Source organism: Hemitrygon akajei, chromosome 4 (assembly GCF_048418815.1).
Source record: "Hemitrygon akajei chromosome 4, sHemAka1.3, whole genome shotgun sequence".
Lineage (NCBI taxonomy): Eukaryota > Metazoa > Chordata > Chondrichthyes > Myliobatiformes > Dasyatidae > Hemitrygon > Hemitrygon akajei.
The window spans coordinates 126,169,516-126,182,742 of NC_133127.1; the positions used below are offsets into that span (position 1 = coordinate 126,169,516).

At 43.9% G+C, this 13,227-nt stretch overlaps 1 protein-coding gene across 2 annotated transcripts in view; it reads right to left on the bottom strand.

The window, feature by feature from the left end:
- Window positions 1-7,141: 7,141 nt before the first annotated feature.
- The window catches only part of LOC140726620 (protein-lysine methyltransferase METTL21C-like), a 60,309-nt gene continuing 54,223 nt past the window's right edge, over window positions 7,142-13,227 (bottom strand). For both annotated transcript variants that reach the window (XM_073043224.1, XM_073043225.1), the window contains exon 5: window positions 7,142-7,707. In XM_073043224.1, coding sequence (XP_072899325.1) covers window positions 7,301-7,707 — 407 coding nt within the window. In that variant the 3' untranslated portion in view covers window positions 7,142-7,300. The remainder of the gene's footprint in view (window positions 7,708-13,227) is intronic.

The following is a 13,227-nucleotide window of genomic DNA, read 5'->3' on the forward strand; positions in this document are numbered from 1 at the left end:
CTGCGTCTGTGCCAAACCCACCTCTGACAATCCTTCTCTGTCATCTGGTCCACAGCAGTGTTCCACCCTTGCCATTCCCAAATCCTTTGCTTCTGCCATTCTCCCCCCACCCCTCATGTTGACAAATACGGTACTGTGCAAAAGTCTTTAGTGCTCTAGCTACAGATATGTTCCTGGGACTTTCGCACACAGCTATACACCAGATGGTGAAATTAGCTACATGTCCCAATGTGGTATTTTCCGAAGAGGGCTTCAGATGCAGTTAGGTGTGGGAGAGAAGGGTGAAGATTGTAACGGGGGCTGGGAGATTATAGGCCGAGGCAATAGAGGGGTCAAGATCAGAATGAGGTTTATTATCACCGGCATGTGTCGTGACATTTGTTAACTTAGCAGCAGCAGTTCAATGCAATACACAATATAGAAGAAAAAATAATAAATACATTACATATATATATATATATAATCATGCAAAAAAAAGAAATAATATATATTTTAAAAGTGAGGTAGTGTTCAAGGGTTCAATGCCCATTTAGGAATCGGATGGCAGAGGGAAGAAGCTGTTCTTGAATCACTGAGTGTGTGCCTTCAGGCTTCTGTACCTCCTGCCTGATGTTAACAGTGAGAAAAGGGCATGCCCTGGGTGTTGGAGATCCCTAATAATGGACGCTGCCTTTTTGAGGCACTGCTCCTTGAAGATGTCTTGGGTACTTCGTAGGCTAGTACACAAGATGGAGCTGACTAGATTTACAAGCCTCTGCAGCTTGCTTCAGTCCTGTGCAGTAGCCCCCCCCCCCATACCAGACAGTGATACAGCCTGTCAGAATGCTCTCCATTGTACATCTATAGAAGTTTTTGAGTGTATTTGTTGACTTAACAAATCTCTCCCTGAAGTCCACAATCAGCTCTTTCATCTTACTGACGTTGAGTGCCAGGTTGTTGCTGCGACACCACTCCACTAGTTGGCATATCTCACTCCTGTACGTCCTCTCGTCTCCACCTGAGATTCTACCAACAATAGTTATATCATCAGCAAATTTATAGATGGTATTTGAGCTATGCCTAGCCACACAGTCATGGGTATAGAGAAAGTAGAGCAGTGGGCTAAGCACACACCCCTGAGGTGCACCAGTGTTGATCTTCAGTGAGGAGGAGATGCTATCACCAATCTGCACAGATTGTGGTCTTCTGGTTAGAAAGTCAAGGATCCAATTGCAGATTATGGAATCAGATTTTTTTTTAAAAGGGAGGAGGATCATGGAACCAAATATGGGAGGAACAGTGAACAGTTAAGGACAATGGGAGGAGGGGTAGGGGATACAGATGTCTAATTCCATTTGCCAATCACCCTTCCTCACCTGGATCCACCTATCACTTGCCAGTTCTTACCTCTCCCACGCCTTTGTCTCTTTATGCTGGCTATCACCCCTTTACTCATTCAGTCCAAATGAAAGGTGGTCCGCTGTTAATTTCCTTCCACAGATTCTGCCTGACCTGCTATGTTCCTCCAACAGCTAGTTTTTGCTCCAGATTCCAACATCTGCACTTCCTTGTATCTCAAACGCATACACGTCGAGTTCTGCATCATACGTGAATTAGAAGTTCTGTGCAAACTATTCTGAAGTGCTTCAGAGGTCAAGGATAACCTGTTTCCACCCATGTCTTTGGATTCTACTGTAACTGGGGAAGTCGACGTGACTTTGAATGGTATTCAAGGGGGCAGGTGCTGGCACAAGCTGGTTGTTTGGGATGGTATACAGTCCTTTTGTAAATGGCTTCCATCTGTAAAGGCTGGGTGGATTCCTGGATGTCTGAGCCAGAGATGGTTTTAACATTGTCATATTTCTCACTATTTCTTGATTTCTTTCCACCTATCATCTGTTCCTGGATTTTGACTCCTGTTGGACCTCAGCCTTCGTGTAGCTGTTGATGTGTTTTTTTGGATGGATAGATAGATACTTTATTGATCCCAAAGGAAATTTCAGTGTCACGGTGGCATTCCCAGTGCACCAATACACAAATATTGGAGGAGAAGTAAGAAAGAATAAAAAATAGTTACTTTAAAAATAAGATGTACAAAATTTACAAGTTCACACGGATAAAATGGTAGTGCAAGATGTACCATAATATCATACAGTAATGGGTGCACATTCAGACTGTGATGGTAGTATTGCATAGGATGTCTGCAATAGCAGGGTGTGGTAAATTGAACCTAAACAGAGGTTAGTAACAGTCTAACAGGAGGGGGTCATCACTTCCCCAGCTATAAGTTGACTCATTATAGAGCCAAATGGCCGAGGGTAAGAATAACCTCATATAGCACTTTTTGGAGCAGTGCAGTTGTTCTTAGTCTTTTACTAAAAGTGCTCCTCTGTTCAGCCAAGATGGCATGCAGAGGGTGAGAAACATTGCCCAGAATTTCCAGAGTGTCCTTTGTTCTACCACAGCCTCCAGTGTGTCCAGTTTGCCCCCTACAACAGAGCCGGCCTTTCTAATCAGTTTATTGAGCCTGTGAGCATCACCCGTGTTGACACCATTGCCCCAGCACACCACCACATAGAAGATTGTACTGGCGACAACAGACTGGTAAAACATGTGAAGGAGAGGCCTGCATACTCCAAAGCACCTCAGTCTCCTCAGGAAGGAGAGGTGACTCTGGCCCCTCTTGTACACAGACTCTGTGTGGGTGTTCCACTCACGTCTATCGTCCAGGTGCACCCCCAGGTACTTGTAGGTGCTCATCACATCCACATCCTCACCATCATAGTAACAGGGAGCAGTGCAGCCTTTGTCATCTTAAAGTCCATCACCATCTCCTTTGTTTTACTGACATTGAGCTGCCAATTATTCAGCTTGCACCATTTGACAAAGTCCTCCACCAGGGCCCTGTATTCATCCTCCCATCCTCCCACTATACACCCAACTATTGCTGAGTCATCAGAGAATTTCTGCAGATGACATGACTCAGTGTTGTATCTAAAGTCTGAGGTATACAGGGTAAACAGGAAGGGAGCCAATACAGTCCCCTGTGGGGCCCCAGTGCTGCTTATAGCCATGTCGACACACAGCTCTGAAGCTGCACAAACTGTGCTCTGCCAGTCAGGTAGTCCATTATCCAGGATACAATGGAAGTGCCAGCCTGCATCGAACGGGGCTTCTCCCCCAGCAATGAAGGCTGCATGGTATTGAAAGCACTTAAGAAATCAAAAACCATGATCCTCACAGTGTTGCCCGGGTTATGCAATGGGAGTAGGCTCTGTTCAGCAGGTAGATGACAGCATCATCAACTCCAATGTGCTCCTGTAGGCAAACTGTAGGGGATCGAGGGCTGATCGAGGTCAGAGGTGAGCCAGGACCAGTCTTCATGATGTGTGAGGTCAGGGCCACTGGACGGTAGGCTGCTTTAGTCTGTTCAAGAACACCAGACTTTCTAAGTCTATTATGCCATTAAGATATAGGACCTAGGAGCAGAATTAGGCTTTTTGAACCATCGAGCCTGCCATCTGATCATGGCTGATTTTCCCTATTTTCCTGTCTTCTCATGATCTTTGATGCCCTTACTAATAAAAAAAACCTATCAACTTCTGCTTTAAATATACCCAGTGACTTGGCCTCAATGAATGTCTTTGGCAATAAATTCAGTAGATTCACCACTCTAGGACTCTAGAAGTTCCTCCTCCTCTTTGTTCTAAAGGGATGTCATTCTATTCTGAGGCTGTGGCCTTTAGTCGGAGACTCTGCCACTGTTGGAAACATCCTCTCCGCATCCACTCTATCTGGGCCTTTAAATAGGTTTCATAGAGATGCCCCTCAATCTTCTAAACTCCAGAAAGTACAGGCCCAGATCCCAACTCTCCTCATTAGTCCTTAATCCCCCAACTAATGAAGTCCAATACACCACACACTCTCCTAACCACCCTATCAACTTGTGCGGCAACTTTGAGGGATATGGACGCCAAGATTCCTTTCTGTCCTTCCACTCTGCTAAGAATTCTGTCATTAATCTTTACAATGCCTTCAATTTTGACCTTCCAAAGTGTATCCCTTCATACCTAACTAGATTGAATTCCATCTGCCCAGTTCTATATCCTGTTAATGTCCTATTCTAACCTTCTACACTATCCACAATATCACCCACCTTTGTGCCATCTGCAAACTTGCAAACCACCCTTCCACTTTCTATTCCAAATCATTTATAAAAATCACAAAGAACAGTGTCCCAGTACAGATCCCTGCAGAACACCCCTGGGCACCAACTTCCAGCAGTATTTGCTCTGTCTACTACCACCACTACCTCCTATGGGCAAGCCAATACCTAATACACAAGCCCACCTGACTTTCTGAATGAGCCCACCATGGATATCTGTTCAAAATTTACACTCTCAAGTTCTTGCCTAATAACATCAGGATTCACCCTCTCCCAAGTCAATATGCTATCTAATCCAAGGCTATAGTAAAAGGTCAGGGAGTTGTGGTCACTGTCTCTGACAGAGCAATCTGATACCTGACCCACTTCGTTGCCTAGTACCTGATCCAGTATGACTTCTTCTCCAGTCAGCATGTGTACATATTGGACAACAATCCTTCCTGGACACACCTAACAAATTCTGCCCCATCTAAACCTCTTGCACTAAGGAGGTGCCAATCAACATTAGGGAAGATAAAGTCATCCATGACAATAATCCCAGTAGTTTTGTATCTTTTCTAAATCTCTCTCCGCCCCCGATGTGCTCCTCCCTGCTGCTATTGAGGGGTCTCTAGAATACTCCCAATACAAGGGGTGATTGATAAGTTTAAGGTAGAGGGAGTTAATTTTAGAAAACCTAGCACATTTATAGAAGTCAGTGTCTTGGACCTCCAAAAGTGGTCCACAGCAGGGGTGATTGATAAGTTCATGGCCTAAGGTAGAATAAGATAAGTTATACAGCTCTTGTTACATGCACGTGCAGTTCAATTCTTTGAGTGATAATGCAGAAAGTTTGAAATTAATAACTCATCTCCTTCACCCCTCTGGTTTCTGACTTCCACCTACACTGACTCACCAGATGATCCCTCCATGACATCCATCTTTTCTGCAACTGTGATATTGTCCCTGATCAGCAATGCCACTCCCCACCTCTTTTACCTGCCTCCCTGTCCCTTTTGAAACATCTAAACCTCAGATCATCCAGCAGCCATTCCTGGGCTTGTGACAGCAAGGTCTCTGTGATGGCCACAACATCGTAGTTCCACGGACTGACCCATGCTCTAAGTGCATCACCCTTGTTCCTAATTAAAATAGACACATTTCAACCCATCCATCTGACTGTATTTATGTTCTATCCACTGCTTGTCCATCATCGGTCTGTCTGCACACTGCATCTGTAACACAACTAGTCCATCCTCTGACCTATCAAATTGATTCCCATATCCCTGCTAAACAAGTTCAAACACTCCCCAACAAAGATATTGGTCCCGCTCAAGTTCAGGTGCAACCTATCCTTTTTTGTACAGGTCATACCTTCCCCAAAAGAGATCCCAATGATCCACAAATCTAAAACCCTGCCCCCTGTACCCACTGCTCAGCCACACATTCATCTGCATAATCATCCTATTCTTACCCTCACTGGCACGTGGCACAGGCAGCAATCCACAGAGTTGCTACTCTTGAAGTCCTGATTTTCAGCTTCCTATCTGCCTAGTTCCCTATAATCTGCCTCCTGCAACGTGGGTGTGATGCCTCCTTATAGTTCCTATCTGTCAGAGTCAAAGAAGGGAAGTGTTTAAGTTATTTCTGTGTGTCGAAGAGCAATGTCAGTATTCTGAACTTTACCCCCTTCCTTAGCTATGTCTGTGTTAGCTGCACCAGTTTAATCATTTCCCATTTTTGTTGGCCATTGGGTTTTTTATTTGTATTCATTTATGGGATGTGGGCATCGCTGGCTAGGCCAGCATTTATTGCCCATCCGTAGATGCCCTTGAGAAGGTGGTGATGAGCTGCCTTCTTGAACCGCTGCACTCCCTGAGGTGTAGGTACAACCCACAGTGCTGTTAGGGAGGTAATTCCATGATTTTGACCCAGCGACAATGAAGGAACAGCAATATGTTTCCAAGTCAGAATGTTGAGTGACTTGGAGGGGGATTTCCAAGTGGTGGGGTTCCCAGTTATCTGTTGTTCTTGTCCTTCTAGATGATTGTGGTCATGGGTCTGGAAGGTGCTTAGGAACTTCGGTGTGTTGTTGCAGTGCATCTTTGGATGTGCTGACTTGGAATCAGTGAGATCTATTGCCGAGGATTTTTAAGGATGTACAGTGTGTCATAGCACCCATTTATGAAATAGTTCAGGCTGCATTCGTATCCCCAGCTATGATTAAAGTTGACACCAGCATCTAATAAATATTTTAACAAACTTGAACTAATCCAATATCCACATCAAAGGTATTCATTTTAGGAAGTTTTAATAGGTGAATTTCAATCAACTCACTACATCCTATGTTCCTGTAGCTATTTTCCCAAGTACTGAATGCAAAGTTTATCCAGCATCCAAGCTTTACAACTTCATCTGTGGCTGAAGAGCAATTTGAGAGCAGTTCTTGCCAATCACACATAACAGTATCTTTGAGATGTTGTGGTTTTGAAATACGCAGTGGGCAGCAGATTAAAACAATTAAAAGTCATCAAAGCCATTGTTCCAAAATTTGCAAAAAGGTAGAAATAAGTGATAAATAGAGAAACACTGTACATATAAAAAATATTTAATAGAAATGCATGCAAAATAAAAGCTTAGACTTAATTATGCAAAAGAATATGAATGACTATATTTTGATAATGTAGTAGAAATAAAGAGCCTTATAATATTGCAAATGGTTTGGTGATTCATAACAATTGTGAAAGAAATTTATCTGACCCTAACAGAAATTATTATAGGATGAAATTTGCTTGTACTTTCTCTTAATTACATTATGTAAGTATTAAAGTTTTACTTCTTTAGTACTTAAACATCAATTTTAATTAGCTTCTACAAATTCTATAAATCTGATCCAAAAATTGGCTATATTTCTAATTAAATTCTTTTCTATTTAAACATATCGGATTAAACATGCAAGCTATTCATAACTTGGAAATATATCCCAGATAGTTCAGTGTTACAATATGAACTGCTGTACAAGTTAAAGGTAATATCTCAAATAGAACTGAACAAAATGTTAAATTGATACATTTCTTTTAAAGTACAGCTTCTAATTCAATGGATTTTTTAAAAAATGGCAGTCTTTCCATTGTGAATGATTCTGTGAAGTTTTGAAAGGAAATTCCAAACTTAATTTCAACAAGTTTCATTATCACACTTCCTTGTTCCTTTAACTATTATCATTTCAGAATTTGTATCATCTGCCAGAATTATTGTATCAAAAGTTTGCTTGAATTTTTCCAAAAACTCATAGTCTGATTTAAATCTAAGTTTGTTTGCCCACAATATTACAGTGTCTGGTTGACAGAAATAAACAAACGTAGCCAGTAGTTCATCCAGATAGTCATGATGATAAACAACATCTGCTGCAAGGATGTAATCGTAATGACATTCAGAGTGAGGGAAGTTTTTATCCATATCTACATTCCAAGCCAACTCCTTAACCTGAGGCAGATGTCTGCTTCTGTTTCGTGTATTTCTCATAAGATTACTTTGTAAATTACCCAATGAACAGGAGAGATCAGTAGCAGTCACACAGGCACCTGAAAGGAAGGAAAATTGAGACAAACTGGTTCAAACTTCATTGCCTCTATCAATTATCATATTATTAGAAACATAGAAAACCTGCAGCACAATACAGGCCCTTTGGCCCACAAAGCTGTGCCAAACAAGTCCTTACCTTAGAAATTACGTAGGGTTACCCATAGCCCTCTATTTTTCTGAGCTCCATGTACCTGTCCAGGAGTCTCATAAAAGACTCCATCATATCCACCTCCACCAATGTCGCTCACAGCCCATTCCATGCACTCACCACTCTCTGCGTAAAGAACTTACCCCTGACATCTCCTCTGTACCTACTTCCAAGCACCTTAATACTGTATCCTCTCATGCTAGCCATTTCATTCCTGGGAAAAAGCCTCTGACTATCCACACAATCAATGCCTCTCATCATCTTATACACCCCTATCAGGTCACCTCTCATCCTCCATTGCTCCAAGGAAAAAAGGCCAAGTTCACTCAATCTATTCTCATAAGGCATGCTCCCCAATCCAGGCAACATCCTTGTAAATCTCCTCTGCACTCTTTCTATGGTTTCCACATCCTTCCTGTAGTGAGGTGACCAGAACTGAGCACAGTACTCCAAGTGGGGTCTGACCAGGGTCCTATATAGCTGCAATATTACCTCTCAGCTCCTAAACCCAATCCCACAATTGATGAAAGCCAATGCACCTTATGCACATGCTTGCTGAGGTAAAAAAGGTAAGGTCGGTAGGTACTTTTTCATTTATTCTGACTAATCTGGGATCAGGTAATGGGGGAGACGGTTAGAGCAGTGGTGTGCTCCGTATGCAGTATGTGGGAGGTCAGGGTCAACACAGTTGTCCCTGATGACCACACCTGCAAAAGGTGCATCCAGCTGCAGCTCCTATCAGACCGAGTTAGGGAATTGGAGCAGGAGCTGGATGAACTACGGATCATTCGGGAGGCAGAGGCAGAGATAGATAAGAGTTATCGGGAGGTAGTCACACCAAAAAGACAGGAGATAGGCAACAGTCAAGAGAGGCAGGGGGAGCAGACAGAGAGAGCAGAGCACCTCTGTGGCGTTCCCATCAACAATAAGTATACCGTTTTGGATACTGTTGGTGGGGATGAACTACCAGGAACAAGTTGCAGTGGTCCTGTCTCTGGCACTGAGGTTGGACCCTCGACTCGGAAGGGGAGGAGGGAAGAGAAGAGAGCAGTAGTGATAGGGGATTCTATAGTCAGGGGGGCGGATAGGAGATTTTGTGGGGAAGATCAGGAGTCTCGGATGGTATGTTGCTTCCCTGGTGCCAGGGTCTGAGGCATCTCAGATCGGGTGCAGGTTATTCTCGAGAGGGAGGGCAAGAACCCAGATGTTGTGGTCCATGTAGGGACCAACGACGTGGGTAGGATGAGTGAGGGGGTCCTGCGTAGTGAGTTCAGGGAGTTAGGTGCGAAGCTGAAGGGCAGGTCCTCCAGGGTAACAATCTCAGGATTGCTACCTGTGCCACATACAAGTGAGGCAAGGAACAGAAAGATTATACAGATTAATACGTGGCTGAGGGGATGGTGCAGGAGGGAGGGCTTCAGGTTTTTAGATAATTGGGCTTTGTTCCAGGGAAGGTGGGATCTGTTCCGACGGGACGGTTTACACCTGAACTGGAGCGGTACTAACATTCTTGCAGGAAAGTTTGCTAGTGCTGCTCGGGGTGGGGGGGGGGGGGGTTTAAACTAAATTTACAGGGGGCAGGAATCCAGAATGTGAGAGAGGATAGCAAAATGAAGAATAAAGGACAGGTGGGGACTACACGGTTCCGGAATATTAAGTGTGTAGTAGAGAAAGGTGAGGTGGAACAAGTGATAAGGAGGACACATGTACAGAGGGATGGTCTGACGGAACATGGAGTTAAATGTGCAGAAAGAATAAGTAAATTTAGGAAGGACAACAAAATTCAAGGGGCGTATAGCCCAATGGGAGTTTGGGGAGCTGGGTTAAGCACAATAGGCAGCGATTTAAACAGAGAGAGGAGAAATGGGCTAAAAATTCTATATCTGAATGCACGGAGTGTCAGAAATAAGGCGGATGAGCTTGAAGCTCAGGTGCGAATGGGTAACTATGATGTTGTTGGGATAACGGAGACATGGCTGCAGGGAGATCAGACCTGGAAAATGAATGTACAAGGGTATACGTGCTATCGTAGGGACAGAAATGTGGGCAGAGGGGGTGGGGTGGCCCTGTTGGTGAGGAATGAGATTCAGTCCTTTGCAAGGGGGGACATAGGATCCGGAGAAGTAGAGTCTGTGTGGATAGAACTGAGGAACAGTAAGGGCAAAAAGACCCTAATGGGTGTTGTCTACAGGCCCCCAGACAGTAGCATGGATATTGGGTGCAAGTTGAATAGGGAGTTAAAATTGGCATGTGGCAAAGGTAATGTCGCAGTAGTTATGGGGGATTTCAACATGCAGGTGAACTGGGAGAATCAGGTTGGTGCTGGACCCCAGGATAGGCATTTGTAGAGTGCCTACGGGATGCATTCTTGGAACAGCTTGTCCGAGAGCCGACCAGGGACAAGACTATTCTGGATTTAGTGTTGTGTAATGAACAGGATTTGATAAGCGATCTTGAAGTAAAGGAGCCATTAGGAGGTAGTGACCATAATATGATGTTTTTATCTGCAATTTGAGAAGGATAAGGGCAGATCGGAGGTGTCAGTGTTGCAGCTGAACAAAGGAGACTATGGAGCCATGAGGGAGGAGCTGGCCAAAGTTAAATGGACGGATATCCTAGCAGAAAAGACAGTGGAACAGCAATGGCAGGTATTCTTGGGAATAATGCACAAGGTGCAAAATCAGTTCATCCCCCGGAGAAGGAAAGATTCAAAGGGGGGAAAGGGGCCACAGTGGTTGACAAAGGAAGTCAGAGATTGCATAGCATTAAAAAAAAGAAGTATGACAGAGCTAAGGTGAGTGGGAGGACAGATGATTGGGAAGTTTTTAAGGAACAACAGAACTTAACTAAAAAGGCAATACGGGGAGAAAAAATGAGATATGAACGCAAGCTAGCCAGGAATATAAAGGAGGATAGCAAAAGCTTTTTTAGGTATGTGAAGAGAAAGAAGATAGTTAAGAACAATGTTGGGCCCTTGAAGAATGAATTGGGTGAAATTGTTATGGGAAACAGAGAAATGGCAGAAGAATTTAATAAGTACTTTAGATCTGTCTTCACTAAGCAATCTCCCAGATGTATGGATGGGCGAAGGACATAGGGTAACAGAGGAAATGAAACAGATTGACATTCGGAAAGAAATGGTGATGAGTAGACTGATGGGACTGAAGGCTGACAAATCCCCAGGTCCAGATGGTCTGCACCCTAGGGTACTAAAGGAGGTGGCCCTGGAAATTGCGGATGCATTGGTAATCATTTTCCAATGTTCCTTAGATTCAGGATCAGTTCCTGAGGATTGGAGAATGGCTAATGTTATCCCACTTTTTAAGAAAGGAGGGAGGGAGAAAACAGAGAACTATCATCCTGTCAGCCTAACATCAGTAGTGGGGAAGATGCTAGAGTCCATTATTAAAGATGAAATAGTGGCATATCTAGATAGCAGTGATAGGATTGGGCCAAGCCAGCATGGATTTACCAAGGGCAAATCATGCTTGACTAATCTATTGGAGTTTTTCGAGGATGTAACCAGGAAGTTAGACAAGGGAGATCCAGTGGATGTAGTGTACCTCGATTTTCAGAAGGCATTTGATAAGGTCCCACATAGGAGATTGGTGGGTATAATCAAAGCTTATGGCATCGGGGGGAAGACATTGACATGGATAGAAAACTGGTTGGCAGATAGAAAGCAAAGGGTAGCGGTGAATGGATGTTTCTCGGAATGGCAGGTGGTGACTAGTGGGGTGCCACAGGGCTCGGTATTGGGACCACAGCTGTTTACGATTTACATCAACTATTTAGATGAAGGCATTGAGAATAACAGCAAGTTTGCTGATGATACTAAGCTGGGTGGCAGTGTGACATGTGATGAGGATGTTAAGAGAATTCAGGGTGACTTGGATAGGCTGGGTGAGTGGGCAGATACTTGGCAGATGACGTTTAATGTGAATAAGTGTGAGGTTATCCACTTTGGGAGTAAGAACAGGAAGGCAGATTATTATCTGAATGGTGTAGAGTTAAGTAAGGGAAAAATACAAAGAGATCTCGGAGTCCTTGTTCATCAGTCACTGAAGGTGAATGAGCAAGTGCAGCAGGCAGTGAAGAAGGCTAATGGAATGTTGGCCTTCATTACAAAGGGAATTGAGTACAAGAGCAAGGAAATCCTTTTGCATTTGTACAGGGCCCTGGTGAGACCACACCTAAAGTATTGTGTACAGTTTTGGTCTCCAGGGTTAAGGAAGGACATCCTGGCTGTAGAGGAAGTGCAGCATAGATTCACAAGGTTAATTCCTGGGATGTCCGGACTGTCTTACGCAGAGAGGATAGAGAGACTGGGCTTGTACACGCTGGAATTAAGGAGATTGAGAGGGGATCTGATTTCCACATATAAGATTATTAAGGGATTGGACAAGATAGAGGCAGGAAATGTGTTCCAGATGCTGGGAGAGTCCAGTACCAGAGGGCATGGTTTAAGAATAAGGGGTAGGTCATTTAGGACAGAGTTAAGGAAAAACTTCTTCTCCCAGAGAGTTGTGGGGGTCTGGAATGCACTGCCTTGGAAGGCAGTGGAGGCCAATTCTCTGGATGCTTTCAAGAAGGAGCTAGATAGGTATCTTATGGATAGGAGAATCAAGGGATATGGGGACAAGGCAGGAACCGGGTATTGATAGTAGATGATCAGACATGATCTCAAAATGGTGGTGCAGGCTCGACGAGCCGAATGGTCTACTTCTGCACCTATTGTCTATTGCCTATTGCTTTCTTACTACAGAGTCAACCTGCGCAGTAGCTTTGAGTGTCCTATGAACTCGGACCCCAAGATCCCTCTGATCCTCCACACTGCCAAGAGTCTTACCATTAATACTATGTTCTATCATCATATTTGACCTACCAAAATGAACCTTTTCAAATGAACAAAATGAACCACTTCACACTTATCTGGGTTGAACTCCATCTGCCACTTCTCAGGCCAGTTTTGCATCCTATCAATGTCCCGCTGTAACCTCTGACAGCCCTCCACACTATCCACAACACCTCCAACCTTTGTGTCATCGGCAAATTTACTAACGTATCCCTCCACTTCCTCATCCAGGTCACTTATAATTATAATGAAGAGTAAGGGTCCCAGAACAGATTCCTGAGGCACACCACTGCTCACCGACCTCCATGCAGAATATGACCCATCTACAACCACTCTTTACCTTCTGTGGGCAAACCAGTTCTGCATCCACAAAGCAATGTCCCCTTGGATCCCATGCCTTGTTACTTTCTCAAGAAGTCTTGCATGGGATGCCTTGTCAAATGCCTTGCTGAAATCCATATACACTACATCTACTGCTCTACTTTCATCAGTATGTTTAGTCACATCCTCAAAAAG